The sequence below is a fragment of the Theropithecus gelada genome, chromosome 9 (genome assembly GCF_003255815.1).
Source record: "Theropithecus gelada isolate Dixy chromosome 9, Tgel_1.0, whole genome shotgun sequence".
NCBI lineage: Eukaryota > Metazoa > Chordata > Mammalia > Primates > Cercopithecidae > Theropithecus > Theropithecus gelada.
The window spans coordinates 113,430,204-113,450,091 of record NC_037677.1 but is presented as its reverse complement, the minus strand read 5'-3'; the positions used below and the strand labels follow the sequence as shown (position 1 = coordinate 113,450,091).

General features: G+C 43.3%; 2 protein-coding genes across 3 annotated transcripts in view; one reads left to right on the top strand and one right to left on the bottom strand.

The window, feature by feature from the left end:
* The window catches only part of ENO4 (enolase 4), a 32,994-nt gene extending 20,194 nt beyond the window's left edge, over nucleotides 1–12,800 (bottom strand). Inside the window, exons 1-6 of the mRNA XM_025395611.1 lie at nucleotides 12,230–12,800; nucleotides 6,556–6,684; nucleotides 5,317–5,507; nucleotides 3,152–3,300; nucleotides 1,329–1,498; nucleotides 1,105–1,233 (exon numbers count right to left, since the gene is read on the bottom strand). Of these exons, the coding sequence (XP_025251396.1) occupies nucleotides 1,105–1,233; nucleotides 1,329–1,498; nucleotides 3,152–3,300; nucleotides 5,317–5,507; nucleotides 6,556–6,684; nucleotides 12,230–12,394 (933 nt within the window). The 5' untranslated portion in view covers nucleotides 12,395–12,800. The remainder of the gene's footprint in view (nucleotides 1–1,104; nucleotides 1,234–1,328; nucleotides 1,499–3,151; nucleotides 3,301–5,316; nucleotides 5,508–6,555; nucleotides 6,685–12,229) is intronic.
* HSPA12A (heat shock protein family A (Hsp70) member 12A) overlaps nucleotides 11,748–19,888 on the top strand; it is a 182,484-nt gene continuing 174,343 nt past the window's right edge. The window contains exon 1 of one of the 2 annotated variants that reach the window (XM_025395604.1): nucleotides 11,748–11,878. Coding sequence is in view for 1 of the 2 variants with exons in the window: in XM_025395602.1 (XP_025251387.1) it covers nucleotides 12,393–12,395 (3 nt within the window). In the remaining variant the exon portion in view is untranslated. Of the gene's footprint in view, nucleotides 12,396–19,888 lie in introns of both variants that reach the window. The other variant, XM_025395602.1, reaches the window with a different exon arrangement.

Genomic DNA, 19,888 nt, shown 5'->3' with positions numbered 1-19,888 from the left:
TGCTGTCCAGGCTGGTCTCAAAGTCCTGACCTTAGGCTATCCTCCCGTCTCAGCCTCCCAAAGTGCTGGGATTACAGGTGTGAGCCACCACGCCAGGCCAACCTAGACAACTTTCCTACAATACATGTCACAGATCACCAAGGTAGTCTGGATTAGAGTGGCTAAATCAATATAAATCTACTGTCCCTTAAAAAGTAGAAAAGCATGTTGTGATGATGAGATCTGCATACGAAGACCCCATAAAGAATGGCACTCCTCGTGCTCTGGTATGCAAACAGCCCAACAGATACTAACTAAAGGAAAGATCCTGACACCAGGATCTGAATACAATCTGACAGATGATAAGCCAGGTATAAATCCTAGTTGTCTGCAACTGATAAACTGTAAGGCAATAACTATTTTAAGAAATAATTCTTTATCATGAAAAAACTTGATTTTCTTTTTCTTTTACTGATTTCCACCAAGATAAAATATCACTTAACTTATTGCTGGAGGGGGCTTGGGGAAAGTTTTCTTTACTTTTTTAGAAAGCATCTCCTATAGATCATGAACCTTTGATCATCATGAAGATTTAAAGAGGCATATTGACTCTTTCAGGCTACTGAGGAGCAGTACAGACCCTCGCACACTTCTGAGTGGTGAACATGCAACTTGAGATTTTTTCACTCCTATGCACTAAAAGTCTCATACGTCCCAGGCAAGTCCTGGAGTTCTTACTTAACAGAGTGGGCTGCTAGGAGGTGCTAGCTTTCATTTGCTGCTGCCATAGGGCACAGTGCAGAGTAAATAAAGATGCCCCCAAATAACAACCTTCCAGCACTTTCTAGGTCTGCAGAGTTTCTCAGTCATGGCTTCTCTGTGAGTTACCAGCGTGAGCCAATGCTGTAATGAAACCAGACATCTAAGGTGCTCCACATGTGCTCCCTTTGGTTTGAGGTCTTTCTTCCCACTTCACTAATTTCCTAAAATATTTTTTTCTCATTTTATCTTTAATTCCCTCTCCCTTGGTGTCACAAGGGAGCTCCACTAAAAGTTCATCAATTATGGAGTTTTTGTTTTTTTTTTTTTTTTTTAGAAAAGGTAATTTGACATAATGTAAGGTACTTGTTTGGTTGTTAATTCAGGATGGGGTATACAAATCACTTCTTTCATTAAATTTAGCTTCCCAGATGATGACTTCCCACAGCTGATCAGCGATACCATCAGCAAAGGCATAAATAGCATTGGCTGTTCCTGAAATAGGGGGAAAACGAGGGAAAATGAGAAACAGGGTTCATCCATATTGAGATACTCATGGCTCCTTTTAATGGAACTTCATAGATACTAACCTGATTGTGCTTCAGTAGAGCGATATTTAAGTACAGAGGTTTATTAAGCAGCATGGCACAGGCTTTGGCAACAGCTAGGGACACGGCCCCTATGGCCATACTGCCACTGAGCACAGGCTCAACAGGCTCTGCAGGTGCAATAGGTTTCTCCGTAATAGTATCCTTCCTCCCTGGAGGGAGAAAGATTGAGAGAGTTAAGACTGTATTTCTAAATGCTTTACTTACAGATGGAAAGATCCAGGAAAAAGAAAGGATGAAAGCCGAGGCTGGGAACAACAAATGCTCTACCTCAACCCCCAAGAAGTTTTCTGTTTGGTTTTGCTTAAGATTCTCAAATAATCATTAGCCATGGATTTTGCCAGTCTAAGACATTTTAGGCCATTTAACATTAATTCCTTCATCAATCATATCAGGTAGGTATTTTTATTCTACATTTACATATACGTAAACTGGGGCTTAGAGGGGTTAAAAGACTTGCCCAACGTGTAACAGAAAGTAGATAGAGGATTTGAACTGTCTTTAAATTTCAAATCTTTTGTTTTTCTATATTTCACCATAGCTGCTGCACACTCAATTTTCTGCTGAACATCTCTGCATAAATATATCTAACCCTGCTGTCTTTCTCGCCAACACCAAATCAATGCCTTGTTCTGTGTCATTTACGATCTTTAGCAGTGCCTTTCAGATCCAACCATCGACCGAGATTCCTTACCCATCTTTCACTAGAATATGTTCTCAGCCTCCCTGTCTCGTGAGGTCCAGAGTCCATCATACATATCTCTAGTGTTCCTCTTGTCCTTTCCTCCACAGCTGCCGATGTGGTTCAGGTCCCCAGTGGAGAAAAAATATTTCAGCACCTCACGTTTAATGAGTGCTTAGCAAATAGCTGTGTCCTCCCACTTCTTCCCTTAAGTTCCACGTTCTATTAGTCAAAAGCAACCACTGAACGAACATTCATGTTGGTCTCTACTTATAACTCAGTAGTGGCCATCCCACCCTTCCAAGGGAAGATTGCTCAAACATAACTCTTTTGTCTCAGGGCAAATCTCTTCACCTCTCTGGGCCTCAGCATCTGGATCTATGAAATAAGGTACCCTGTCTCCCTGGTCTCTTTGGTCCCTTCCTGGTTCTGGTTTCTCAACGAAACCCGCATTAATTGAGTGTATGGTTCGTGCCTGGCATCATGCTAGAAACGGGCAATGGCAAGTGGAATAAACATGATTCATGCCCTCAAGGAGCATGTTCTAGTTCAGCAGACATACAAAACCCTGTTATTATACTAAGAGCAGCTCCAGAATGACCGTCCTGCAGGGGCTGAGGTTAGCGATCTGTTGGAAGGCATGCAGCAAGGGCAGACTGAAGTGATCATTTCTATTATTTGCTTTAAAATAAAGTTTTGTAAAGAAAATGTTTATTTTACATAGGATTGAGAAAATGTTGGTTGTTCATATCAAAGGAATCAAAACTCTAAGATATGGAGTGGCTTTTTGATTAGCTAATGGAAATTTTGAAGGGAGGTGAAAGGTCTCCCAAGCCATCCCCTCCTACCCCACCCCCAACTTGGCACTGCTCAATGCACCTTATTACATAATAAGTATTTCTCACCTCTGGGTGAGAAACTGTTTTATTTTACAAATAAAAATGGAGAGTGGGATGGGGGCAAAATCTTTGAGTGAGGACGTGGCATAGGATGGATGGCTTTTGGCTGTGAGCCCAAACTGGTTCTGTAGCCAAGAGACTCAGAAAGGCAGTCCAAGTTTCAGCCTTTCTTCCTCACACATTTGTTCCTAAGGACTCTGCAAGATGGTAAGTCACCAACCAACCTGGCTTTTGCCCCTTTTTTTTGGTAGGAGGTGGAGGGGGTGGTGGCGGTGGTACTGGAGGTACAAGAGTAGGCACTGCTGAGCATTCCAGGCTGTTTTCCAATTCTTTTCTCTCCTTATCTTCTTGTACTTTACTTGCAAAGAATATCCTTAATGGCAAGAAAATATGGCTTTACACTGGGATATTTAGGAAGATCACTCTGTGATTTTGGTCATGTTTTAGAGCTGACCCCAATATATTTCAATAAATAACTGCTTTTCAGCTACTTAAGAATTTTCAAAGCCAGAAAACACTGATGCTGTTATAAAACTGCATTCAAGAACTGAAATTCATTTTGGCATGGAAATAAATGATTAAAGATTTCAGGTGCTCATTTTAAAATGATTTGAGCCCTGGTTTTGCACTTTTAGAGTAAAACTTGAAGATGTAATTTTATTGTGGGTTACAGTATTTTCTTTTTGTAGAAATGACCATCAGAAAACAAATGTGTCAAGAATAGAGTGAAATATAGCATATAAATATAGAGGACTTCCTTTCTTTTTCTTGGCACTTAAGATGAATATTTAAAAAAAACTTTTGGAAATCCCACTTAGATGCATGTATGTAAAATTTCAGCACCCCAGAATAAAAAGAAGAGGCTAAAAGCTTCTATAGGCAAAAAACCACGCAAATAAAAAAGACATAGGAATCAGATTTGCATCAGATTTATTAGTAATCCAGATGCCAGTGGGGCAATGCCTTTAAAGTATGAGATAAATTGATTTCAACAGAGAATTCTATACTCAGCTAAACTATCAACCTTGGGGGCAAAGTATCGACATTTCCACACATAAAATAACTAAGAAACTTTACATCCCATATACCCTTTCTCATCCTTACTTTTAAAGGATACAATCCAGCAAATCATGAAAGAAAAGAATGTGGGATCCAGAAACAGGAGAACAATGAAGTTTTTATGGCATCTCTGTAGGTGGTCTACAGAAGAACCAGTCCAGATGGGTGATTTGGGGAGGGAAAATGCCAGGAAAAAAAAAGAGTGTAATAAAATATAAGATGTAACTGAGAGCTTGAGAAAAAAAATAAATAAATAAACTAAGAAAATGATAATAGCACATGAAGGAAAAAAAAAAAGGAATAGAGGAATAGCATTCAGAAACTCCAAGCAAACCAAAAACTATTCAAAAAAGTTTCTTGGCATGGTGCGGTGGCTCACGCCTCTAATCCCAGCACTTTGGGAGGCCGAGGCGGGTGGATCACTTGAGGTCAGGAGTTCTTGACCAGCCTGGCCAACGTGGTTAAAAACCCATCTCTACTAAAAATACATAAATGAGCTGGGCATGGTGGCAAGCACCTGTAATTCCAGCTACTCAGAGGCTAAGGCAGGAGAATCGCTTGAACCTGGGAGGTGGAGATTGCCGTCAGCCGAGATCATGCCACTGCACTCCAGCCTGGGTGACAGGGGAAAACTCCATCTCAAAAAAAAAAAAAAAAAAAAAAAAAAAGTTTCTTTTACAAAGGTCATTATCTTACTCTGAAGCAAACTAAAATGTTATACACAATTAAGTAAATGACAAAGCTTAAGGAAAGAGAATCCAATTGACCTTCTGTTGGCCAAGGGGTTGTGGCATTGGACCTGCACAAACAGAAAAATGATTCTAACCCATTACTTGGTTGGGCAATGAAGGACATTTCCATAGCCCTAGTAAACGCTTCCTTGTTAGCGCGTTTGAGTCAACCTATGGGTAAAGCATGGGAGACTCAGTTGTGGCTGGAGGACAGAATGTAAGTGTCAGCTGTTGTGACTAAATAAAAGGATATGAGAAGCTCATAGGTGGCATGTGACGGGTGGGGAGAAGGAAAAGGGCATCCTCTGGATTCACAATCAGATTCTTTTTCTGAGAAGCTTTTTACTAAGTCTTAGGACAGCTCTATACATGAAAAGAGACCGAAAAGCCCTATGTAGCATTACACAGTAAGGTGTTAATTACAGGGTTTTCAGGAGAAAAACAAATTTTATGCTAAATGTTGCTGCTTTCACATATGCTTTGTAAACTGACTTCCCAATGCTATAGATTTGACAGACCCATTTAATTGGCAGGTGAAATGGAAAAATAATGGACGTATATTTGTTCTTGATGTTTATATTTCAAAGTGGAAACTGTACCTGAGGAGGTGATCCACCTCTGCCTGATCAGAGGGTGCCATCCCCTGGAGCTCGTGCGTAATGGTGCTGTTGACCCACTGCACGGCGGTGCTGACCGCGCTGGCCCTCTCTGCCTCCTCCGCCTCAGCCAGCTCGGGCAGAGCGTTCTCATGGACTTCAAAGTGAGTTGAGATTACCACAGAACATATGTTCTGAAAATCACAGAAATGTATTCAACACTTTCCCTACTCTCCCAGAAAGAGGAAATTAATCTAGCTTTTAACATGCATGAAATTTTACCACCAATTTCAAGGGGAGAATGAGAATATATAATTTTCTTTGAGATATTTTTATAGCTATTGAAACACTGTGGAACTCAGCTTCATAGAACACTTAAAATACCCTTAGAAAAACCCTACGTCGAACTTCATTTTTATCACTACCTTTCTAATAAATAACAACAAAAATGCAGATTTACTCATTATTCTTCTCCTACCAGAGACTATAGCAAAAATTATTTCTAACAAATATGTAGCAAAGTGAATTAAAATGAATTGTTAAAACTATTAAATTAATTTCTTTATTTAGGTCAGTCTAACATCTATAAATATCTAGGTAAATAATCTATAAACCTACATGTAGATTTATAGAACCTATCACATGAGTAATGTCAGAATTTAAAAACCATTTTGGTCAGGCGCAGTGGCTCACGCCTGTAATCCCAGTACTTCTGGGAGGCCGAGGCGGGCAGATCACCTGAGGTCGGGAGTTCGAGACCAGTCTGACCAACATGGAGAAACCACATCTCTACTAAAAATACAAAATTAGCCAGGCATGGTGACGGATGCCTGTAATCCCAGCTACTCGGGAGGCTGAGGCAGGAGAATCGCTTGAACCCGGGAGGCAGAGGTTGCAGTGACCCGAGATCGTGCCATTGCACTCCAGCCTGGGCAATAAGAGTGAAACTCCATCTCAAAAACAAAAAACAAAACAAAACAAAACTATTTTTGCCTCAGTTCCTTTCTCCATGTTGGATCATCCTCAGGTTAGCATGTCATGTCTGTATCAAAATTACACTTAAACATAATAAAGCCATCATGGTTGATGGTATGATTCATGCTTACATGACTACCTATGAAATATACATATATTTCACAAATACTTAATTTCAAAATGTTAATTTTCTACAGTTTAGACAAGAGTTGCTAATACATGCAGTGGGGCCAGTACATTAAAGAATACACTTAAACTGCCTCATACCTTAGGAAAGTTTTGAATGGTGCAGAATATGTCCACTTGCAAGGTTGGAAGCCCTAGTCCATCCAGTACGTCTTTCCCCACTATTTTGCATATGGTGGGAGGCTTTGCAAGTTTAGAAAAGCAGTTTGCCTTCAACACACACAAAAGAACAAAAATCAGCTGGTTCAACTGGGTGCTTGGGGAAAAAAGTCACAATACCACATCTAATTTATCTTCAAAAAGTCATTCACATTGACTCTTGTTTTACCACACCTCTCCATGAGTGTTCTTCCTGATGCCAGGATTAGACTAGCATTTCTGTGAGAACTGCCCTGCCCTCACCTACTGAGATACAGATTCAGGCCACTCTTGAGTCTCTGGTATATGGGGCAATTTGGCGTATGTTGAACTCTCAACAGAAACTTGCATACATTTCTTAATTAAAAGGCCCTGTGTCACTGATTAGCCAGCCTTCTTCAACAGAGACGGTCTCACTCTGTTGCCAGGCTGGAGTGCAGTGGCACGATCTCGGCTTGCTGCAATCTCCACCTCCAAGGTTCAAGCAGTTCTCCTGCCTCAGTCTCCCGAGTAGCAGGGACTACAGGCGCGTGCCACCACACCCAGCTAATTTTTGTATTTTTAGTAGAGATGGGGTTTCACCATGTTGGCCAGGATAGTCTCGTTCTCTTGACCTCGTGATCCGCCCACCTTGGCCTCCCAAAGTGCTGGGATTACAGGCTAGCAGGCCTTCTTAGAGTCAATTCAGTTGACTAAGCTATCCCTCTTGTTTCTTTCTTTCTTTCTTTCTTTTTTTTTGAGACAGGGTCTTGCTCTGTCAGCCAGGCTGGGGTGCGGTGGCACGATCATGGCTCACTGCAGCCTCAACTTCCCAGGCTCAAGCGATTCTCCCACCTCAGTCTCCCGAGTAGCTGGGACCGCAGGCACACGACACCACACCTGGCTAATTTTTATTTTTTGTAGATACAGGATCTTACTATGTTGCTCAGGCTGGTCTCAAACTCCTGGCCTCAAGCAATCCTTCCACCTCAGCCTTCCAAAGGGCTGGGATTACAGGCGTCAGCCACTGTGCCCAGCCCCCTTGTTTCAAGATATAGAAACCAACTGGTCTCTAGAAGACCATGATGCATTCAAATTTAAGAAACCTGACATGGGCTGATTTTTTTTTTCAAGACAAGAGTCTCACTGTGTCACCCAGGCTGGAGTACGATGGCATGATCTCTGCTCACCACAACCTCTGCCTCTTGGGTTCAAGCGATTCTCCTGCCTCAGCCTTCCCAGTAGCTGGGATTACAGGCATGCACCACAACGGCCGGCTAGTTTTTTGTATTTTTAGTAGAGATGGGGTTTCAACATGTTGGCCAGGCTAGTTTCAAGCTCCTGACCTCGTGATCTGCCCACCTCAGCCTCCCAAAGTGCTGGGATTACAGGCGTGAGCCACTGTGCCCAGCACATGGGCTCATTTTTATTCCTCCCAGCAAGGCATGTGATATTTTAGTGGTGAAGACTTAATGCAATGGTTGTGTCTTACTATCAGCTCATGCAGAGTCCTATGTGTTCAAAGAGGCTTGTTGGGAGCCTTAGTAATTGCAGTTTCATTGAGGTGGAAAAGCAGAAGCCATTTGGAAGTGATCCAAGAAAGAGACTGAAGAAAGAGAAGCTGAGATAGAAAGCCCACTCAAGGAGCCTGCAAGAAAAGGCTCAGGACAGTGTTTCTGTGCAGAGGAGCAGGAGCTAGGAGAGACTGGAAGGAGGGAAGGCGAAGGCACACCTTTATTGCTCTCTTGATTACCAGATAGGACTGGGCTTTGCTTTCATTTAGCAGACCAGTTCTCCTATCTTTCAGTTCAAAATCCAGTCATCTAATATCCACAGCGACATGTCAGTTCAGAGGTGGGGCCCAAAAGTAGTAAGCAAGAACTCATTTTCAAGCTATCCATGAATTTTTAAACTGGTGGTTTGTATGTTACAGAGTAAGTGCCTAAATGAATTTAGAATCAGGAGAGCAAAAGTGTTATTTAGCTTATACTCTGTGTGTTATAGTGAGTTCAATTTAACAAGCACCAAGCACCTATAATGTGCCACACGTTGTGTTAGGAGAGGAAGGGAACTAACATTTTTAAAGTAATTAATTTGTGCTCTGAAAGAGTGACTTCTTTATCACTATATCACAAACCACAGGGCCTGACATACATAGGATTCTATAAATTAAATCTTGTATAAATTAATAAATGTCAGTGACATCCCTGGGCACTATATATACATTATGTCATTACATTCAACTCTCTAAGCTATGTGATGTCATCTCCATCCCACAGATGGGCAGACTGAGTTTCACAAAAATTAACTGTCCAAGATCACTTAGCCAATGTTTTCATTATCTACTGCTTTGTAACAGAGCACCCCAAACCTTAGCAGTTTAAACCATTAACTTGCTCATGATCCTGTAATCTGGGTGGGGCTTCAACTGGGAAATTCTTTTGCTGGGCTTCTCTGGGGTCCGTTATGCAGATGTAATCATCTGAAGGCTTGACAGGAGCCAGCATATCCAAGCTGTTTTCACTCAATGTCCAGTGCTGTAGCTGGGATGGCTGGCACAGTGAGGGGTTGGCTGGGCATCTGTCTTTCTCACAGGATATCCTGAGGGGTCTCGTATCTGCCAGGGTCTTTCTCTGCACAACCTCTCTCTTTCCAGTAGGGTAACTGGGACATCCTCACAGCACGATGACTAGCTTCCAAGAGGACAAGCTTCAATATGCCAGCACTTATCAACTCTCTGTTTGTCTCGTGCTTGTCAAGGTCCTATTGATCAAAGTAAGTGACATAGCCAAGTCCAGAGTCAATGTGGGAGGGACTTACAAAAAGGTGTTCACACTGGAAGTGTAGTTCCTTGGAGGACCATCAATGTAACTCTATCACAGTGAGGAAGTGGCAGAGATAAGAATCAAAACCAGATCTGCCACATTCCCAATCCAAAACTCTCTCAAGCATTCAGTTTTATGATAATGGAATAAATTGTATTGTTATTGCCTACAAGGATCTTTACCATGTGTGAATTCCTCTAATATGTCTGTCTTAGTTTGTTCTCACACTGCTATCAAGGACTGCCTGAGACTGGGTAATTTATAAAGGAAAGCATAAGTTTAATTGACTCACAGTTTCGCACAGCTGGGGAGGCCTCAGGAAACTTACAATCATGGTGGAGGGAGAAGCAAACACATGTTTCTTCACATGAGGGCCAGAAGGAGAAGTGCAAAGTGAAGGGGGCAAGCCCCTTATAAAACCATCAGCTCTCATAAGAACTCACTATCACGAGAACAGCATGAGAGCAACCATCCCCATAACTTAATTACCTCCCACCGGGTCCCTCCCCACATGTGGGGATTATGTGGGGATTATGAGAAGTACAATTCAAGATGAGATTTGGGTGGGGATAGAGCCAAGCCATAGCAATGTTGGAGAGGGACAGAAGAAATGACACTGGAGCTGAACACTGGAGGAGGTATAGTGTTTCAGTGGCAGTCAAGGGGGAAATGTGGTGAGCAGATACTTCAGGGACAGGGAATGGGACAAAGGGGAGGGAAGTAGGAAACTTCTGGCTTTAGGGAGCAGTCAGTGATTTGGTGTAGAGGAGGAGGACAGGGAGTGGGAGATGCGCCTGTTACCAGAGAGAGAGGCTGAGCATTGTGAACCATACGCATGAAGGCCAGCAAAAAGGGGAAAGCTACAGGAGGTTCTGAGGAAGAGAACTGTGGTCAGACTTGCACGTTAGGACGCTGCTCTGGCAGCACTCTGCAGGATGAACTAGATAGAGGGAGAGACGAGGTGAGAGTAAGCACAGCCAAAACTAGGGCAGTCACTAAGAAAAGGAAAAGGAGATTGCTTTTTCTTTTTTGAGACAGAGTCTCGCTCTGTTGCCCAGGCTGGAGTGCACTGGTGGTGGTGCAGTCTCGGCTCACTGCAACCTCCAACTCCCGGGTCCAAGGAGTTTGCTTTTTTGCCCCTGCAATTCCTGAACATCCCTCAAAGTCCAAGCCACAGCTTTCCTGGATATACAGCCTCCAAGGATCTTTTCCATCCCTGAATTCCTTTAATAGGCATATAGGGATCTGTCCCTCAATCTAGCACACAGTCATCTATCTCCTTATCTTTTGCTCCAATTATTTTATGTATTAGTGACTTTTGTTCCAAACTAAGATATAAATTCCCAGAGAGCTGTACAAACGAATATCCTGGCTGCCTAATAGAATGAGAACATTACACTGGGGAACAAGAGTTCATATTTTTAGTCCTAGCTTGTGCACTAAGTACCTGTGAGACAAAGGCTTGGTGTCCCTGTAAAATGAGGACGTTAGAATAGACTGTGTTCAATAATTCCTCTAGCAACAGATAGTAGGAAGAGGATGGAATGAGAGTCAAGCATTCACTCATTCATCCTGCAGATAGTTTCTCAGCATTCACTGTGTGCCATGCACTCTGCTGGGTATAGGGACAAAAACATGGTTTGATTTTTTTTTCTTCTGTCACTATGTCCTTTGGGAAAATCATTTAAATTGCACTGGCCACAGGTTCTTCATTTGTAAAATGGGAATCATCATTTTTACCTCGTCCCAGTTGTACTAAGGATTAAGTGAGTTATAGCACGCAGCACAAGGGCCTCGGTAAACCCCACACCCCTCCCCTTTGATAGTATAGGCCATGAGTGGGAAAAAGTCATTCGCAGAACATCCTTTGTATCAACTGCCTCAACACGACGTGGTTTTGCACCCTGACAGCACATCTGTTTCTTCATAGGATTCATTCTGCTTGGTGTTCACATTGCCTCCTTGCTTTCCCTTGCCATAGTGCAAACTCCTAGGGGCCCCAAACACACTGCCTTCCTTACTACTTACAGATCTGGAGGGCAGAAAACGTCTGTTTCAACTGCTCACTGCTTAACGCTAAGCAATGTGCCAGATCTCACGGCTGGGCAGAGACCCGGAAGGTGGTAAGAAAAGGCCCCTGAGCCCAGCAGGGGCTCACAGGCTGCCTAGGGAGGCTGCCTCAATGGACTACAATACACGAAGGAAATGCTGTAGGAACCCTATAGGACAGTTGGTCCAGGGCCACGTGGGCAAGGATTTGGTCTGAATTTTGGAGTTCGGGGGGGGGGGGGGGGCGGATCAGACATTAACGGGCATCCTGGCAGGGGAGCCAGTAGGATGAGGCCCCAGAATAGGCTGAGGCCAAATTGTAGCAAACTTGTGTTCATCCTGTGGTCAAGGTGTTCATCCCGTGGTCAAAGAGGAGCTGCTCAAGGTCGGTAAGCTGAGCTGAGGGCATTAAGGTCTGTTAAAAATGACAATTGGCAGGCATGGGCGGTGGCCCGGCCCACAAACGGAGAGGCCCCTTAGGTAGCGAGGAAGCCTGACAGGCCCTGGGCTGTCGCTGCAGCTCAAATCCGCCTAGAGCCCCCTTTCCTCCAGTTGCCTCCTTTCCACCACTTTATCTGCGGAGATGCCTTCACCCCCCGGTGTCCTTCCCGCTCCTTCCCTCCCAGAGTCTCCTCCGCACACGCAGGACCAGGGCCCCGGCGGCACGCATGCTAGATTCTGAGGCGCAGGCGCAAGGCGTTGCCGCAGCGCGGGGCGGGGGGAGCGGGGTTGGCGGGAGGAGAGCGCCTGTCCCAGGTCCCTACCAGGTGCCCGTAGACGTCGGCAGGCTGGAGGTAGAAGGTGGAGTTGAGCAGCTCTTCCAGCCTGCGCGGAACGTCGTTCTCCCGGTAGTACTCCATCGCCTGCTGCTTCAGCTTCTGCAGCTCCCTAGTGGTCCCACAGCTGCCGCCGCCGCCTTCTTCCCCCATGGTAGGAGATTTAAGGCTACAGCGGGGTTTAGCCGGGGGTCCCACGAGCGTCCTTGCTGTCGCTAGGCAACGCAACGTGATCCCGACCCCCAGATCTCGCGAGGCTTCCAGACCTAGGTTCTTCCTGCGGCAAAAACCGCTCCCTTTCCTTGGAGCTGGAATGGCTTGTCTTCTGTGCTAGCTTACCTCGCTCTTCTCCCTGCGGGATTAGGTCCGGGGGTTGGGCTCCTCATAGACTCCCGAGACTAGGGCCCTCCCGGCTTCCTTTTTCACCACTTTTCCCTGGCGATTTTCCAGAGGGGGAAATCTTTTAACGACCTCGTCTAGCGCGTTTTGCCGGAGCGCTGCAACCTTAGCTCCGACTTCCAGCTGGGGTCGCGCGCTGGGCTCCCAGTGGCCCAGCGTCTTGGGCCACCCCGCTCTCCCTACGTGCCCCTGTGCTTTCCGCGGTTAGTGAGCTCCTCCGGGTTGCTAAGGCCGCCCGTGCCAGGCAGGCCCACTCTGTTGGGGGAGGGATGTAGGGGCTCAGGGCATCCTTACTGAGCTGTGGCGATCTCAGGAATTCTTTCATTCGGCTCATGTTTATTAACTACCTGCTCTGAGCCGAGCCGTGTGCTGGCCGATCCTGCTATGATGTCCAGGAGAGAAACGGCCACTCGCCCTTCCCTGGGATATTAGTAGGGGTGAAATCAATGGAATGAAAAAAACCAGTGTGGGTTGAAAATATTTGGGGCGAACCCTAAGGGATGGTTGCGGTTTGGGCAGACCTAAGGGTGGGGGATGATTCAGGCAGGACTTGGGGAGGTAAAACGGAAATGGGGGAATGGCCTTGGCTCACGTTCCCTCTCCAGAATGCTGTCTACGTCCTGCCCTTTTCAATCCGAAGTGCCTTCCTGGCTTCATTGTACCTGCCAGGTGTCATGCGATTACAGAACTTAGTGTGCGTCCTCAGTTCTAGATACTTCCTCTGCTGCAGGAGTGGGCGGCGACGGACAGGGTGTTCTTGTTCTACTCGCGCCTGTTTATGCTCCCTACCCAAGCAGATCAGTTACAAGATCTGTGCCACACTTTGCCCCCTCTGGAAAACATCATCTTACCTACTCTGCCTGATTCCCAAGTCACTTAGTGCAAAACGAGGAAGTGAGTGAGAAAGCACTTTGAAACACAGTTATTTTCAATACATGCACGTGTGGGTGCAGATGCATAAAAATGAGATGCTGTACGTACCGTTAATACAAACCCAAACGTGCACCTTCCAAACTTCCTCCGTGTTCTCTCTGCTCTCTATGGAACGTCTCACTGTCTGTGTGTGATAGACCATCATGAACCTGCCTTCTCTCCTTGCTAGATGGAAATCCCCTGACAGTAGGATCTGAGTCTGTCTTACCTTCACATCCACCACGGAGCCTGGGGCCCTGCAAGGGCAGAGGATGTGCTCTGAATAGGTGTTGAGTGAACCCGTATGCAAAATAAGCTGACACTATTGCTGTTGTTTCCATTCCACCTTTTTGCCTTTCCTCATACACCCCTGGAAGGAAGGCACCTGCTTCTCTCCTGTGCTCATCCTTGAGTGCCCGGGTTGAGTCCCACATCAGAGAAGCCATGTCCACAATCCAGCTCTCACGCCAGCCAGCCCTTCCTTCTGAAGTCTTTCCCCATTTGCAACCTGGACGGCAAAGTTCAGCCCTCAGGATGTCTTGATTCATTTGACATTTCAATGGAAGATTGCGAGTATCCTGGGCTGGGACCACCATGTCTTAAGAGTCTCCCCCGTCACCCTTTTGCCTCAGTTCCAGGAGGACAGCGACTTGATCTGTCTTGTTCACCACTGTGTCTGCAGTATTATTACATTACCTGATGGAATAGCTGCTCAGTAAATATTTGTTGAATGATTGAATGGGTTTTACCCATAATAAACGGTTAATAAGTACTTAACTGACAGTCAGATGTTTTGGAGGTGGGTGAATAATGAGTACACCAACCTAACTGGAGCAAAGGGTTTCTTTTCAGGAATAATGAGAAATAGGGTGGAAAAGTAGTTTGAGGTGAGATTACAAAGAGGCTGGAAACCCATTTTGTAAGAGAAGGAAGCAACCACAAATTTCTGAATTTAGGAAGGGCAAGAAATAAGTGGGATTTTAGGAAGTTAACTTGAAGCAGTGGGTAGCATCGATGGGTTTTTGTTATACAGAAAACGAGACAGAGGCAGAAAATAGTATATGTGCAAGGGCCTAAACACTGATGGCAACCATGGGAATTGATGAGTGAGAGAGAATAGGAAGGAGCGATGTAAAAGGCTTTCACTAGTTGGATGTGTTGGGGTTGGGGAAGCAAAGATGGCTATTGAGGATACCTTGTAGAATTCTGTGGTAGTTAATGGAAATAGGATCAGTGCATCATCTGGTTTTGATGGAGGCAACATGATGCATTGGGCGTTAGATGTGTAGAGCTTGAGTAGCACTAGTGTCCCAGAGAAAAGGGAGGACTGAAGATCCGATAGACAACATCCACATAGAGTTCAAAGTTGTAAGAACAGACGAATCCTTTGGAGGGCAAAGGGGGGGAAATCGTTTTGAAATAGGACCTAAATATTGGGGAAGGAATAGATTTAGGACATAAAAGGAAGGCAAGGAGCTATGTCAGGAAAAGGGGTTTAGAGAAGAAGGAAAAAACCAAAATCACAAAGTCTAGGGCAGAGACTTTTGGGAACGTTTCATATGTATGTGTTTGTGTTTGTAGAACTGCGTAGAAAAAAGTCTGAAAAGATACACATCAGCATGTTAATTGTGTTGTTCCAAGGTGATGGGATCACCAGGACCTTTTATTTTCATCTTTCCATATATTGATAGTATCTGATTTTCCTGTAATGAATGAATTACTTTATATAACCTTGAAAAATTACATTAACAAGGCCGGGCGTGGTGGCCTCACACCTGTAATCCCAGCACTTTGGGAGGCCGAGGCAGGCAGATCACGAGGTCGGGAGATCAAGACCATCTTGGCCAACATGGTGAAAACCTGTCTCTACTAAAAATAGAAAAATTATCTGGGCATGGCAGCGTGTGCCTGTAGTCCCATCTACTCAGGAGGCTGAGGCAGGAGAATTGCTTGAACCTGGGAGTCGGAGGCTGCAGTGAGCTGAGATTGTGCCACTGCACTCCAGCCTGGGTGACAGGGCGAGACTCCATCTCAACAAAAAAAAAAAGAAAAGAAAAGAAAAAAGAAAAATTACATTAATAATATTTGAGGGAAGAATGTTAAAGTTACAAGAGGATGAAGACTTTAAGAATAAATTTTTAGGGACTCAATTATTCCCCTATAGACTCATTTAATTTTCTCAAAGAAGAAGTCAAAAAATCAATCAACAAATAGAAACTACCATCCTGGTCAGCTTCTGTCATTCACTCAGTCACCAAATATTGAATGCCCACCACATGCCAGACGCTATTCTAGGCACTGGAGTAAGAACAGTGAATAAAATAAATTCCTTCTCTTCATGGAATTTCAGTTCCAGTGACACTCCAGCAGCACTTATATCAGAGTGAGTCATCAGGAGAAAGGGAAATCATAAATGTGAAAGCATTTTGACAAGTCGATGTGCAAAGGGTTTATTAACAGCCCATTGGTATTGACAGATCCAGGTAAATAAAATGATTATTCATGAGTATTCCACTTTCTTATTTTTCATAGGTATTAGGAAATATTTGTGGGGTTTTAGCTACAAATACACTCATATATATGCAGATTTTATACCTACTTTACACATTCTTTGTTTTAGTACCTCGGTGATTGTATTTCCATTTCATATTGAGACTGAATGTCAAAGGGCACTTCCAGAGCATCTGGGCTTGAGAAGGGTTGAGTGTATTGCTAACCCTAAACTTACCAAACTGAGGATGGGAGGGAAGAAAGGGGGAAGAAGAGGCTCAGGAGATTTAGAAAGTTCCTGGAACATATCCACGGAGAGAGGGTAGGACTGTACTCTCCTGCTTTAGAAAGAGGAAATGATATTAGAGAGAGGATATAGTCATGACTGTTAACGTCCCGTGAGTCTGTAACTGCACTGGAAGGCATGTATGGTGTGCAACAAGAAACATTTGTCTGGGAATGAAAAAACCTACGTTGGAGTCCCAGCTGCCCCTAAATCCACCTACGTCAGTAAAAAGAGATGTTTGGACTGGGGTAGAGTTTCCTAAGCTTTTCGAATATGAAGTCTCCTTTTAACAACAATAACAAAATTCAGCCCCTCTCCACAATGCAATAGTAGTTATATATAATAACTGTAAATTCAACAGTGTTTCTAGAGGCATTTATGTTTTTATTCATGGAAATTTCATGCATATGAAAGGGGATACATTTATGGGCAAGCCATTATTCAGTGTTGGGAGAGTATTTGGTGTCTTTGGAGTGATGGGCCCTTGCACAGAGTCCACGGGCTTCCTGGTGGCCTTTTTAGAGAACCCCTGAACTGGGTCTTTCCATCTTGGATCTCTCCTACTTTGTAGCCCTAATTTAAGATAAAATATCAGGACACAATCTTTTGCAACCTACTAACTGAAGACCCTTCATAGAGGAAGTTAACAGTTCTTCAGTCTGTGTTTCAAAAAGAATTTCTAAGCTACGTCAGACATTTCCCTAAATGAAGGTAGATAAAGAAGACGTATTTGTTCATTTTTCCCTAATCCTGTCCAACACCTTTATTTAAATTGGAACTTGTTTGCGGTGAATTTGATGTTCATGAGTGATTATTTAGATGTTATTTTGGGGTTGCTATCAAGTGCTTGTTAATTCTTCTTTCCTACACTTGACATCTATGTTGAATATCATTTTTCATAGGGAACTAATGAACATGACTGCAGGTGCCTTTAATCATAGGATCATAGAAACTACAGAGAGTAGATGGAACATGTTGCCTTTTCCTCATCTAGAAAATGGGAATAATAATGTTAATGTTAACTATCTTCACTCAGTCATCTGGCATAGTAAATAAATAAGATGCCTCATTTAGAAAATGGGAATAATGATGTTAACCATCCTCACCAGTTGTCATGAGTAAGAAATATGATTACCAAGCTAATTGCAAATATAAATAGCTGTAAATTAAATGGTAAGTAATAAAAGTAGGAAACATTTGGCTAATAAATGGGGTAGGCCTTTAAAATTTGTTTTTTTCTTTATTGATATCTGCTGGCAGTAGTCATTGCCACTATAATAGTAATAACAAAACCAGCCAAAACAACAGTTGCAACTACCTTTGATTGGGCATTTTTATATGCCTGGAGGTTTACTTACATCATTTCATTGCATCTGCAGAACAGCCACCAAAGGTAAGTGATTGGCCCAAGGTCACACAGTTAATAAATAGAGGAGATGGAATTTGAGTCCAGGTCTAGCTGACACCAGTGCCCATATATTTCCCGTTGTGCTCCACTGCCTCTCACGGCTGGAACTCTCTCAGGTTCCACTGTCTTATGCTGGCTGTTGCTAGACTCTTGTCCATCCTCTTTGGAGGAGCCAGTTGAGTTGCTTACTTGGAGGTCTTGAAGAAAGAACTCTCAATAAGTGGTGTCTTGATCATTGGTTCTCAGGCTGAGCCACACATTAGAATCACCTGGAGATTCTATTGGCTTCTACTAGAATCTAAGCACCATTAGAATTTAAGCACCGCGCGGAGATGTATTGTTTATTTTAATCATTGCTACAGTATTGAATGATACTGATGATTGGGCCCTATCCCAGACCTATTAAATTGGAATCTCCAGAGGGTGGGGCCCATACGTATATATTTTTAAAATATATGATAATTAATATGCAGCCAAGGTTGCAAACCACTGCTCCAAAAGATTTCCCCATGGATTAGGTCAGAAAGAGAATGACGAAGGCTTCCCCCAGGAATGATCTGTTGATGGATAAAGCCAACAAGGCCTAGGAAATCAAAGCTCCTGAGTTCAAACCCTGGTTCTTCCAGTTCCCACTCATGTGACCTTTTACAAATCACTTGACCTTTCTGAGCCCATTTCCTCACTGACTAATACTTTTAATTTCACAGTATTGCTAGGAAATGACATTTAAAAATCCATGTGAAATTCCTTCTGCTGTGGCTAACACAGAGTAAATGGTGGTGTCATGACCAAGGAGATGAAGGAAAAGGAAAATGTAGTATTTTAGCAGTTTTGCAGTATTTGTCTGAAAACCTTTATTTAACTTTACACTGGAATCCAGACTGAACTGAATTAAAAGGGAGCCCCTTTTAAAAACAGTATCAGTGAACTCTTGAGGTGATTATGCCTCCTGGTGATTTATCACTTTTAATTTATCCTTTAGCATTCATGCAAGATTGTAAAGTTGTGTTGTTTCTCTCTTGCTTCCCAGATAAATAGAAAGCGGGAGCCATAGTCATAATGTGAGTGTTCAAAGCTAGCATCCTGACAAAGGCTATTTTAGATTTATTTTAGATTGAGCCTTCTGGTCATTTGTTCAGAGGCCTTTGACACTGAAGACCAAAAGATACTGTTGGAGATGCTACCTCTGGCAGTTTAATTAGTATTTTTCAGGGAATAGACACACAATTTCTATATGGGCAGAATGAAATTGGAAGTAGGGCAATTATTCAGTGAGTTCATATAGTAAAGAGAAAAGGAAAAGATCGACCATAGAAACTCTGGCTGGGCGCGGTGGCTCACACCTGTAATCTCAACACTTTGGGAGGTTGAGGCAGGTGGATCATGGGGTCAGGAGTTTGAGACCAGCCTGGACAAGATGGTGAAACCTCAACTTTATTAAAAACACAAAAATTAGCTGGGCGCAGTGGCGGGTGCCTGTAATCCCAGCTACTTGGGAGGGTGAGGCAGGAAAATCGCTTGAACCCGGGAGGCAGAGGTTGTAGTGAGCCAAGATTGTGCCTGGGCGACAGAGCAAGACTCCATCTCAAAAACAAACAAACAAAACTCTTTAAGCAAGCTCTTTTGCCATTTTTAAATAGATAATTTTTTTAACTTTATAGAAGTAGCTACAGCTTAAAGGTATTTTTGTAACGTATCTACAGGGCTAATAAAGCAAAAGGAATACATATAAAATACCTTTAAAAGGCCAGGTTTTCTAATCTGTACTTCTTTTATTAATATAAAAATAGCAAAATAAACAGTATGATTATACTTATTGTGAGTGAAGAAAATGTTAAATGTATTTTCCACATAGGGGGCAGCAAAGAAGAGAGAAGGAAGAATCCTAGTTAAGAGGACCAGTTAGATATTTTATCAAGTTATGGCAAAAAAATGTTTTCTCTGTGACTCTTGTAAATATCAATTGGATTTGTTTCCTGGCCCCTGAGAGTTCTGTGCCTGTTTTGTGGCTGCACTTGAATGAGTATTAATAAATTGTTTGACTTTTGTAATTAAATTTGAGAACCTGATTGAAGGGGATTTTAACTTCCTTGAAAATGTACTTTAAGTTAATCTGCTTAAGAGGAATTATCTGTTCGTTGTTAGCAAATCA